Below are 13288 nucleotides of genomic sequence, written 5' to 3'. Positions count from 1 at the left end.
GCTTTTTTTTTGGTACCAGGGATCGAACTCAGGTCCCTGCGCTTGCGAGGCAGGTGGCGGAACCACTGAGCTAAATCCCTGGCCCCCTCCTCCTCTTGTTTTACATCCAGTTGATTCTCGCTATTTGTAGTAGTTTATTTTCTGTAAAGTTGTAGAAACACTGAATTGGTGAATACTGAGGTATTGTTCCTGTGGAAACATGATTAGATTCGTGCCAATGTTGACCAATACATAACTTTATTTTGTGTTTTGTTTAATAACACTTTTATATATATATATGTATTAATTGAACTTATGGTTAACAGCACTTATGATGCCTGAACAAAATTTATCTAATATATATTTTTCTTTCTGTAAGGCACATTACAGCCTTCTTGAGCTTAGGAATGCTGTACATTTTTAGCACTGTCCTTTGGGACTATATTATGCATATCAAAATCCTCAACAGAAAGCAGAAAAGCTTGAAAAACAAAAAGGACACTTGTTTACAGTATGAGAGTTAAAGCAAGGAAGTGCCACCTTGTTGTACCTTAGCATAAATGTGTGCTTTCTGGTGACACAAGTTTTCATTGCTGTGTACCTGTACGTAAATGACCATAAATGTGTTACAAGTATTAATTTTGGTGATACAAGTAAATTTTAGCAAATAGTCTGGAAATAATGAGAATCAATTGTTTATTTGAGCTTTCTTTTTCTAGAAATTCACAATACTTATTATTGGAAGTGTTAGTAATTATACAGGAATAGAAGAATTCAGGCTAGATTTCTTGAAAGCGTATCAGTCATTTCTGCTTATTTTCTAAGAATAAGGGTAAGATATCGCTCTTCAAATTAAAAATGCCTCAAAACTTATGAAAGTGCATCAATCATCCTCACCAGTTTTATAATCCTCTGAATAAGCGTTTTCTGAACGTTCAGAGAAGTGTGATTTTACTTCTATTTTGCAAAAATTTTGAATGCATGCATTCACTAATTTTTGCTTGTATATATGAAATGTAACTGGAAGTTGAACACTGTTTTACCGGGTTTCACTTATGGCGAGCTTACACGTATACTTACTACAACTATTTTCTTAAAAGGTTGATGGAAAATTATTATGCTGGCTCTGTACTTTATCATACAAGAGAGTTTTACAGAAGACAAAAGAACAAAGGAAGAGCCTGGGATCTTCGCATTCAAATTCTTCATCATCATCTCTTACTGAGAAAGATCAGCATCATTCGAAACATCATCACCACCATCACCATCATCACCATCGTCATAGCAGTAGTCATCACAAGTAAGTACTTTGAAATGACATCTTCTAAAAATCCCTTCTGTCATTTTACAGGTATGTCAAAGTTTATATTGGTGTTTATCTGCAAATACTGACTATGTGTTAGTCTGGTTTACATTATCTATGGTAAGCGTCTTGAGTATCTAAGGCTGTCTCCTCATGAAGTCTGTATAAATGTCAAGTATTACTGTATGAAGTGTGAACAGTTAAACACCTGGATTATTTAGCTGTTTATTAGAGTAATCATAGGACATTTATGGAATAAATCTGTAAAATGATAGCAAGTAAAGTCAAAATGTAAGTGTATCAGTTCATTAGTACTTCAATGATTTCAGGTATTAGAGCCTCATCTTTTTTTTGCAAATGTACACCAGTGATTGAAAACTGTGCAATCTTATCCCTATCTCCTTAGAAGTTTTTTTTTTGTTTGTTTGCTTTTGAGACAGGGTCTCACTATGTAGGTCATACTGCTCTGCAACTCACTGTGTAGCCAAGGCTGGTCTCAAACTCGCAGTGATCCTCCTGCCTCAGCTCTCAAGTGCTGGGATTACAGGTGTGCGCCACCATGCCCGGCTGAAGCATTCTTAATCTTGGAAATTCTCAGAGTGAGAAATAATATTTTTAACTAGTGGTACTTCACTATTTTTTTTTTTAAACATAGATATGAACCCTGTTCAAATACAGAAAAAGGATACCTACTATATATTTTGGAACTCATAGTAGTTTTAATTAAAATTTGATCATAAACACCTGTTGAAGGCTGAAGATTTTTGTTGTTTGTTTGTGGTGTTTACTTTTATCATGTCATAGTGTTTTCTAAATATGACAATGATAGACTGCAGGGCAATAATTTCTAATCTGCTAATTTGAAGAAATGTTGTCTTTTATCAGATTATCCTAAGGAGAAAATCTTTCTTATTTTTGCTTCTTTTTTAAGAATAAAATGACAAAATAACTACATACCATAATGGAATATGCTAGACCTACTCTTAAAACTGCCAAAATTGTCTCTTTCCTGTCCTTTATAGATAAGTTTGCTATAGCACTATTTGAAAGAACATAAAGTGTGCTTTCAGGGATAAAATTATAATATGGTAACTTTTTCTGTGGGTTACTTAAGAAACAGTTATCTTTGGCTGGCCACGGTGGTTTATATAAAATGGCATAGTATTTGCATATGACCTATGATTGTTTTGTATTTGAATTATCTCAGTTATTTGTGATACCTAATACAATGTAAATGCTGCATAAATAGTTCTACTGTATTGCTTAGGAGATAATGACAAGAAAGAAATTCTGTTCCTTTGTACAGTGATATCTGTGTTAGCTTCTTGTTGCTGTGACAGAATACTTAAACAACTTGATGGAGGAAAGATTTATTTTGGCTCAGGGTTTCAGTACATAGTTGTCTGGCTCCATTGCTTTTAGGCCCATGGCAAGGCAGAAATATCATGGCAAGGAAGACTGCTTACTTCGTGACAGCCAGGAAGCAGAAAGAAAAGGAGATTGGCAGAGGGAAAGAGGCCAGGGACAAGATACACTCTTCAAAGGGAAGCCCCCAGTGACCTTCCGCCATCTGAGCCCCACTTCCCAATAGCCCGTTCAGATCTGAATTCATCAATGGATTGGTCCATTGATGAGGTTAGTGCCATTGTGATCAAGTCACCTCTCCATACTTCACCTATGAATGTTGCTGCATTTTGGATCAAACCCTTGATACCTGATTCTTTTGGAGACTTCATAATTAAACTGTAACAACTACTATTTGAATCTTAACTACATTTTTCCATCTATAGTTGGTTGAATCCTCAGATGCAGAACTTGAGGCTATAAATGGCCACCTGTGCTATTTTTATATTTGGTGGTTAGTGACTGTTTTTGAACCACCAGTTGGTAGGATTCTGTCTTAAATTGAGTAGATTAGAACAAGTATGAGGACCATACATATTATAATAGATGGTGATTAATGGGGAGATGATGGTGGTAGTGGCAGGGGTGGCAGTAAGGTCAATTTGACTGTGAGAATGGACAACCTTAGGAAACTAAGATGAGAATTCCAAGTATTTCTGATTACTCATTATTAATATATTTTGTGCTTAGTGCTGTTGTTTGATATGTGATTATATGGCTTGCTAATGCTTATACTGTAATGAAATTTGTAAAAGAAACAGGTGAATTCCTCAGAGTTGCCACTCATTGGCACAGTAAAAAATAACTGGTTGATGGAATTACAGCTGCCATTTCACTTTTATATTTGTTTACAGCTGATTCTTAAGAACATTGTTTGTTTTTTACTTTTCCCCAAAAAATTTTCCATAACTAAAGAATAGTAAATTTTATATAACTATAAGATACATAATACCACTTTACAGATGAGATATTGAGTGATAAGGTAGGGGTTAGTGAATGATTTATTGAAGTGCAAATACAGCAGAAAGAAACGGGTTCATAGTGAGCTATGAAATGCTTATTAGGACAAAATGGGAAAGAAGCCACAGTCTTATATGTATATATAAAACTGTTTTTTACCATTAAATTTTCCACTATTTGCAACATAATTTCCTCAGAGTACTGACTAAAGAGAGACCTAAAGACTGAAGAGGATTTGTAGGAAACTAGGAAAGAATCTGAGGCATTACAGTAGTCCTCAACCAGCTTAACACACTATTCTGAGCAACCTGAATTACTTGAAAAAGGAGTCTTGATTAAGGACTACAGGAAAAGTCTTTATTTATTTTTTTTAAATATCCATTTTATTTATTCATTTTGTTTATAGTGGTGGGGATCAAGCCCCAGGTCTAGCTAATGATAGGCAAGCACTCTACCACACCTCTAGCCCCACAGTCTTAACTTCAAAGACGAACGTTTTCTCTATGAAATATTAAAGGCAGCTGAAGTATAGGGGTTGCTTGATTTCATAATTGTAGAACTCTGTTGTTGTAGATTTTATGCTTATATTCCTTAGCTCTTTGTGTGGTACTAAATTGAATTATGGAAATTTTGTTGAAGAAAAACAAAATCAGCCCCTTTTATTATACTCCCTGTTCTAAAGAATTTAAGATGGCTAGTAATTTGATTAGAATTTATCACATTAGAATGTGATTTATTCAGTATATTGGCTTAACTGAAAATTTAATTTTGCCTGTCTCTGATTATGATTCATTAAGTTTTGTTTATAACATATAATTTAATTCCTGTGGAGAAAGAATTTTATAAAATATAGGTGAGTAAATACATATTGGCATCAGATGTTGTTTATATTTTTCAGAATCAGCAATCTAAGTCCAGAACAAGAGCAGGGACTGTGGAAACAGAGGTAAATACATTAACGTTTTCTAAAGTTTTTGAAATGTATTCTTACAATTGTGATATCCCTTTAATTTTGTTAAGTAGGCTTTCAAAAAATTTTGGTGATGTTCGGTAATATTTTAGGGGAAGAAAAATAACATGATTTGATGCCTCTACCCTTTTTACTCTAATTATTCTTATTATTATTGTTTGGTTTCAGCCATAAATCCTCTGCTGCAATTCAGAATGAAACTCCAAAGAAAAAACCCAAATTGGAATCTAAGCCATCTAATGGAGATAGGTAAAATGAATTCCTTAGTGTTTGCAAAAATTCAGCGTAGTTGAACAATTATAATTGTTTGCCAGTTATTGCTAGATAAAAGCATAGAAATATATTATCTTCTACATTGATTTCTTTGAGTCACCTAGAAAAGTTAAGAGCATTTTAACTTAATTTTGGCAATAAAAAAGTGGCACTAAACTATGTTGTTCTAGTTGGGGAATAAATTTCGGTGTCACAAGAAAACATCTGAATAGAGAACATTATCTTAATTGTTCTTCAAAGAAACACAGATCTGATTGTGATATTTTAAAATTGACCTGCTTAGAAAATGTTTTTAGATTTAAAATATTATTAGTGTGACTTTGTTTTAGTTCATTAGCCAAAAGTTTGCTGATGTTACTGTACAAATTGGCTGCCTATTGCTTTACACTAGAAGTATTGACCCCCTAAAAGCTAATACTGAATTATATTTCTGCAGGTGTATGTAATGTGTGCCATTAGTAAGGTAATTTGCCAGTTGCATCCATTTCTGTCAGGTACATATTTTTTTGCATTAGCCTTAAGGATGTTTGTGGAATTGTCTAATTTATGCAATTTGAACACCTGCTAATTTTCCTTCTACTTCATTTAACTGTGTTTTACTTTTTTTCTTTTTAGTAGCTCTATAAATCAGTCAGCAGATAGTGGGGGAACAGACAATTTTGTCCTTATAAGTCAACTGAAAGAAGAAGTGATGTCACTTAAGCGTCTCTTACAGCAAAGAGACCAGACCATTTTAGAAAAAGATAAAAAGGTAAGGACAAGGTTCACTGAAGGCTGATAAGATTTACATCTTATCTCTTGATTAATAATTGCAACTTTTAACAATTTGGAAATGTTTATTGTACATGATTCTTATCAGATAAATTTCAGAAACCCAAATTGAATCAGAGAATCAAATTAAAATCATTAAAATCTAATGAAGATAAGTAAAAATTATTTCAGAATTTTTGTACTTCCAAGAATAACAGAGCAAATTAGAATAGTAATAATTTCTGAGCATTAGTTTTCATTAAGCACGTAATTTTAAAAGTCTAATTCCTGCTTTGTGAGATAAAAATGAAATGTTTTATAAATTCTTACCATTTGAGAAATTAGTTGAATATAGTCACTCCAGATCAACTAACAGCTGAGAAGTATTAAGTAGTATGGGAATTTCTTGGGTTGTTATTAGTTAGTAATGAATAGCACATAGGTGTTTAGTATCATTTAGTTTTGGGGACTTAGTTTCTCAGTTAAATCAACACATAATCCTGTTGTCTACTTAGTGAAAAGAGTAATATTAACAAATTACAAGTAGATTTAAGGTTTTCTTATAGAAAATCAGAATGGCATAATAGCAAGTAGGCATACAGCAACAGACGGGTTTTGAAGTCACTGAGGCATATTCTGGTTCAAATTGCAGTTCTAGCATTTTCTGTTTTGACCGTGAACTGAATGCTTTCACTTTGTTAAACTCCAATTTTCTCATTTTAAAAATAACATCAGTACTATCTCATGGGGTTATGATGATTAAGTATGCAAAGTATTTACTACAGCTTCTGAAATGTGTAAGTGCTCATAGGGGATATTACTGAAGATTTTGTCATTTTTGAGGATGAAATCTGTTTTTCTGCTTGTTCTGTGGACCCAGACAATCAATGTAGGTTGAACTGTATTAAACATCTCATGTAGTAACAAAATATTAAAACATTCCTTTTTAAATTATGAATAAGACATGATTTTGTGTGTGTGTGTGTGTGTGTGTGTGTGTGTGTGTGAGTGTGTGTGAGAATCATTTTTTTCTGAGAAGCTGTTGTAGCACTAATGCCTGAACTGGCTTTTGTCCAGCTTTTGTAATACGGTTTCTCACAGTTTGTTAATGGACTAAAATTTTAGTACATTTGTACCTTAAGTAAATGTAGTGTATGAAAATTAAGATTGACATGTCAGATAAAATTAGGGTAGTTATGGATATGTTTTTCTTGTAGTTGTTTTTGATTAATAAGTTTTTTAAAATAATGAGCTTTTATGGAAATATATTCTATGCCCAGGATTTTAGAGACAAAGCCAAATTATGTCTACATAAATCTTGAAAAAAGTTGAATAAATTGCCACATTTCAACATAAGAGCAGTGATTTAAAAAGCAATGTCAATAGATTGTGTATATTGACATTTTCCCCCCGTGACTATTCTGTATTAATGAAACTAGTTGAAATTTTCTGCATTGTTAGTGTTCCTCTTTAAAAGCAAAACAGAAACCATCACTGGGATTTGAAATTAGCAGATTTAAAAGGAAAATAATCATAAATCTAAAATAGCTACACATTTTCAACTTTTTCTTATATGTATCAGACAGGCAAATTTTTTCCTGGATGTATTTCACAAGCAGTTATTCAGTGACTTCTGAAGCCAAGCACTGTATTAGAGCATGAGGATGCAGAGACAGAGAAGACAAATATTCTCCAGAAGGTGATAGTCTAAAAGCAACTCACAGTGTAGAGTAGAATAATTACCTTAGGTGGTAGGTGGGAGTTGGCATTTCAGAACAGGAATTCTTGTATAGGAAATTGAGAGAGGGAATTTAGTGAAACTTTGAATCTGTCAAAAACAAGAGCTTTTACTTGAAAATAAGACACTGTGACTTCATTATTGATGTTATACATCCTTTACTTTACTCAGTACTAGATAATTACAGAAACAAAATGTGTAAATTTTTGAAGCCCTCATTATGAACATTTCAAATAACCTGAACTGCATGGTTCTAACAATGAAATTATGTAACAGTTCTTAGTTAAATTTTGAGATATTACATTATTTATGTCATTTATATTTATGAAAAAAGTGATCATTTAGTCTTCCTCAAACTACTGGGGTTTTGTTTGCTACATTTAATCACTTCCTGGGCTCCTTATGCATTAATTGTACTTCTGTATTTTGCTCTCCATTTTTACCTCAAGTAAAAATGATTGAGGTGATAATATATATATAAAATCCTGGACAAAAATTAAATAAAAACAACAGAACTCTTGGATGATGAAAATGTTTCTCTTTGCACTTGCCTAATGTAAAACTTTATTTTGTCAATGAAAGCTTATGTTAACTTGAAACCAGTTTAAATGTTTAGTTTATATTGACATGTACAATATTTTAACTTTAGTACTTTCCCAAGTTATAGCTAATTTTTTTTTTTTTTTTTGTTCTGGGGATCAAACTCAGGTCCTTGCACTTGTGAGGCAGGTGGCAGAACCACTGAGCTAAATCCCAGGCCCTATCTAACCTTTTCTTTCAGCATGCCAGTTTTCAAACTATGTCCAAAAACAAAAAAAGGCAACTTCTCAAAAGTTTACTAGTCACGTGTTATCTTAACACTAAAATTATACTTGAGCAGACATTACTCATCATTTCACAAGATGAATTCTAAATAGCTATAAAATTTAAGAAATTGCTATTAACATTTTCCATTTTTGCTGTGAATGTGAGTTTATTGTAAAGGATTTTTTAAATGGTCTCTGTACGTGGGCAGAAATTACATATATATGCACATACAGATTTATGTATCTCCTTTTTCTTTTAATCTCAGTTAACTGAACTCAAGGCAGACTTCCAGTACCAAGAGTCAAATTTGAGAACAAAGATGAACAGTATGGAAAAGGCTCACAAAGAAACTGTGGAACAACTTCAGGTAAATGATATTATTTATGTAAAGTAATAGTCAAGAATGGTTATACTTGGATAATAGCATTCAGCCACTTAGACTGAATTAGTATCACCATTTTATGAATATTTATTGCATTTTCTGTTTTAATGTTTTTAATTGTGACCCCATTAAAAGGTACTGTTTGAAATCACTTGAAAAGCAATTCAGTACGTTAATCCTGGAAACTTGCCTAAATTTGAAATGAAGTTTCAGAAGAAGAAACCATTGGAATATGTCTACTTGACCATTAGGTTAATAGCAAAAAATTAAATAACATATTTATGGAACCTAAGGTATAAATGAGGTCTTTAGTACAGTCATTTATCCTATTTATCTCCAGAGCGTGAGAAAGGGAGTGAATATAGAAAACCAGTTTTCAGGGATCTTGAATGAGGGAAATGTATGTTGCTTGCAGTGGTTTAAATTGAGTGTAGTTAACCTGTGTACTTTGGCTTGCAAAGCGCCATACAACTCCTCTCTGCCAACAGCTTGTTAAAGATCTCAGTCACAGAGTATTGCAAAGCATATTAAATGGAATTTAAAGGTGCAGAATGAATGGTGAAGTTGGAAGCTATCAAAGTAACAGGGTAGAACATCATGTCTCACCTGCAGGGATGATGAACATCAAACATGGATACAGATTATTTTCTTACTTGCTTGTTACCTGCATTTTACAGATTTAGAAATGAAACCACACTAAATTACATGTTCTCCATTTTATAAATTCTGACATTTGTAGAACTAATCTTTGAGTAACACAGTTTTAAGGTCTAGGGGTTTAAGTCTTAAAAGAATAGGTGATGTCAGCCCATAGACTTCAGACTTGATGAAAAAGTATAATTTTGAAGAAAAGAAAGCCAGCCAGCCCACTTGCCTGCCCTCGTATGTTGTTATTTTTATTTTTTAAAATACTGCTTTAAAACCAAGGGATATTTATTGGCTATTCTCATATAGTTTTATGTCTTTGCCAGTATCTTAAATTGAGTAGGACTTAGGTACCAGCTGATGAAATTTGGGCTGATTGTCTGGTTTTCATCTTGATCTTACTATATTATACTTTTGAAGAGGAGCTTCTCATAGAACCTGGGACATAGTAGGCATTCAAATAACTTGTTACATGAGTGCAGATTTATGGAAATGCCAATCTGCCATCTGTTTTCAGAGATGGCCTATATTATAATATCAGGCTTCTTGTATATTACTGTTTTTCTCCCACTAGCAAGTATTACTTTTAGTTTTATGGTATCCTAATTATGTAACACTAAATGGCTGCCTGGAATATAATTTCCCACCTAATGATTTGTGATTTAATGTCATGTACTCAAAGCTCTGAGGTAAATCCAGACTGAGATAACATAACTATAAGCAGTACTTAAACATGATGTAAGCTAGGCATGGTGGTGCACATCTGTATAATCCCAGCACTAAGGAGGCTGAAGCAGGAAGATTGTTGTGAGTTCGAGGTCAGCCTGGACAAATAGTGAGACCTTGTCTCAAAAACAAAACAAAACAGACACACCAAAACATGGCTTAGCATAGTTCTTTTTGCTCAAAAAAGCAACTTTTAATTTTAAACTGCAGTTGCAAGCATGAAAGAACCTTCTTTGCTTTACCCTGATTAGTATCTTAAGCCTGCCTCCTCTTGGTGGGTAGCTGCTGTTTCACATAATACCTCCGTAGGTAATATTTATATGAAAACAGGACATTTTCAACACTTTTACATATGCTGCCTTACTCTTTACAATATCTGAGTTATGTGGGATGCTCATTTTACAGATGAAACTGTGGTCACAAAATTAGTAAGAAATACAAACATATCTTCTGCCCCAGGTTTTCACCTGTTCTGCACTGTTCCCACTATCTGAGATTATTCAGGGTTTTGTTTTGTTTTTTAATCAGACCATTCCCTGTACCTTTTGTGTTATTTCTGCAGACATTCTGTCATAACTGCCATCTTTTCATCCACTCCTTTTGGCAGCTAGTGTGAGATACTCTAGTGAACTGAGTAAATATAGTTACTTTCTTATTTTTAAGAATGGAATATGATAAAGAATTAAATTCTTTAAGAAAATTCATCTTGCTCTACTAACTCATAAGATATTTTAAACTTTCAGACTTGGGAGTAAGCACTGAACCTCACTAACACAAATGTATAAAATACTCCATAGCTGGGGATTTAGCTCAGTGGTTCCACCACCTGCTTCACAAGTGCAAGGTCCCAAGTTCGATCCCTGGTACCAAAGTAATAAATAAATACAGTAAAATAGCCCGGGATTTAGCTCAGTGGTGCTGCTGCCTGCCTTGCAAACACAAGGTCCTGAGTTCGATCCCTAGTACCAAAAAATTAATTAGATACCCCATAACCACTAAGAATTCTAAATAAAAATTCTGTTCTTTTAATGTAAAGGAGTGGCTAAAAGAGAAAACTGACACTTATGTGCCTACAATGTACCAGTCATTATTTTAGGTCTCTTTACATATTTGATTAGTTCTTTTTTAAAAAAAAAAAACTGAAGTTTCTCTATTACACATAAGAAGATACACTCCATATTACACAGTAAGTGGCAGATCCAGGATTTAAAGCTGAATCTGTAATTCTTATTCTAATATCCTTTCCTTTAGGATACCATGTCTAAATGCTTATAACTCGCTTAAGAATTTTTAAGTAATTTCATTTACTTTTTTTTTTTTTGGTACCAGGGATCGAACTCAGGTCCTTGCTCTTGCGAGGCAGGCAGCGGAACCACTGAGCTAAATTTCTGACCCTAATTTCATTTACTTTTGCAAGAAGTAATAATAAATAATTTTTAAGACAAAAAATGTTGACATGTGTATATATTTAAATATTACATTGTATAATTAACACATTCCCACCAGCTTGAACCACTGGTGGTACATGCATGACAGTTCCATCAGGCAGCTTCTGCCACTGGGGTAGGACAAACTCATCTAATGGTTTTTATTAATAAAATTAATAAAAAGTCACCCACTGGGACAGTCATGCATGCATGTACCACAAGTGGTTAAGACTACCCAACAACAAGACATAGGGATTATACCTGTATTGTGAATGTATTAATATTTATGATCAAATTAAATTTGGATTTGTATCCATTTAACAACTAATGCACTGTTTATCTTAAAGGCTTTTTCTTGCATAATTTATCAACAAATAAATTTTAGTGGTGTGGCTAGAGACTAAATATATAAATGCAGATTGAAAATTTGCTGGAGCATTAAAAGGAAAGACTGCTTTCAAGACCTATTTTCCAAGCTTTTGTGTTTTGTGCTTAGAATATAAAAATATTTGATTTTTTTTAAATTTCTTTATTGAGAAAAGATAATATGGATGTTCACTTTGTAGCCATTTTCTGTATTCAGTATAAACATTTTTATATGAATGTACCTTACAGATCTGGCAATAGTCTCTTTGAGGTAGATTTACAGACAGGTTTTTTATGCTTTTTGTGACTTTATATTTTGAAATATTAGTTTCTTAAATTTTTGGATTTTGCCCATTGGGTCTGTTATAAATATAAATCAAATATGATGTAACTATCAAGGAAAATTTTTTAACTACCACAGTGACTGGTCTGCTGAGTGAATGATTATGAATATGCTACTTGATTTTCCCTGCCAAACACTCTCAATTAATTGGCCTTCTGACTGACTTGAACTGTTAAGTTTATGTCCTTTTTCAATTGTTTTTAAAATTTAAAGTTGATACTGAATTTGAAATTGAAACTTCATTGTCACCTCAGTTATTTAATAACTATTAAATAGGAAAACACCCTATTCATCATGTAATTAAACATGAAATTATTTCATTGAACATTTAAAATAACACTGAGGGTATTTGCAGTTGTATTTCAGAGGTGTTAATATGAAGAGTTTGGAGAAGTGGAAGTACGAATGCTGAAAAATGTTTATATTTTATATTTGATATATAATGAGATTACATAATACTGATACATTATAAATAATATATATTTTATATTTCATGAACTAATGTGGCATACAGAGATGATAGAGTATTATGCAGTCATACAAAAGCTAAATTTAGAGTAGAAAAAAAATAAAAAATGAAACACTAATGTTAAATTGTCTTGAAAAAAATATTTTAAGACCTATAAGAAAAAATGACTTTAAAACATCAACCAGGGAATATCTTTTAAAGCTACAACAGGGCTCAGATTCTACACTGTTTTTGTTAGTCTTCAATTTTTGGCCCAGAAACTTTAAAAGTGTGTCACTAATATATTTGTATATATGAGGGATCCTTTTCATGTAATTGTCCAGAGTTTGGAGACTATGTGGAAAGGCAGAGGTAGTCAAAATATGAAAATATTCATTGGAAGATTCTTACTCAGTCCTCCTTTCTGAGCACTAGTGATAGTCCACAGCACATTGGATCAAGGACTGTCTTTCTCAGTGATAAGTAAAACACTGATGGAAATGCAAATTCAGTTCAGATCATTGGCAGAATGAAATTTTGAATCTATGAAAAAAAAAACCAAACAAACTAGACTTTATTGAAATTAAGAACAGTAATATACTTAGGTCATACAAGCACAGTGCCAAATGACTAGCAACTAAAGAAATGAATAAGGTCAGAGAAGATGGTTCTGATAGATGCTTCAAAGAAATTGTGTATCATTAAGAGACCGCCTTTGATAAAGTGATTTTTTTTTTTTTTTTTTTTTTTGGGGGGTTTTTGGGGGT

General features: G+C 32.8%; 1 protein-coding gene across 4 annotated transcripts in view; it reads left to right on the top strand.

Annotated features, from left to right (window-relative positions):
* Nucleotides 1–13288, top strand: part of Fam76b (family with sequence similarity 76 member B) — a 36195-nt gene that overhangs the window by 3746 nt on the left and 19161 nt on the right. For 3 of the 4 annotated variants that reach the window (XM_010633646.3, XM_010633644.2, XM_010633642.2), the window contains exons 5-9: nucleotides 1080–1279; nucleotides 4545–4592; nucleotides 4785–4865; nucleotides 5505–5640; nucleotides 8450–8551. In XM_010633646.3, coding sequence (XP_010631948.1) covers nucleotides 1080–1279; nucleotides 4545–4592; nucleotides 4785–4865; nucleotides 5505–5640; nucleotides 8450–8551 — 567 coding nt within the window. The remainder of the gene's footprint in view (nucleotides 1–1079; nucleotides 1280–4544; nucleotides 4593–4784; nucleotides 4866–5504; nucleotides 5641–8449; nucleotides 8552–13288) is intronic. The other variant, XM_010633643.2, reaches the window with a different exon arrangement.

The sequence above is a fragment of the Fukomys damarensis genome, unplaced genomic scaffold, assembly GCF_012274545.1.
Source record: "Fukomys damarensis isolate Sample0158 unplaced genomic scaffold, DMR_v1.0_HiC HiC_scaffold_16, whole genome shotgun sequence".
Lineage (NCBI taxonomy): Eukaryota > Metazoa > Chordata > Mammalia > Rodentia > Bathyergidae > Fukomys > Fukomys damarensis.
This window is presented reverse-complemented; position numbering and strand designations above follow the sequence as displayed.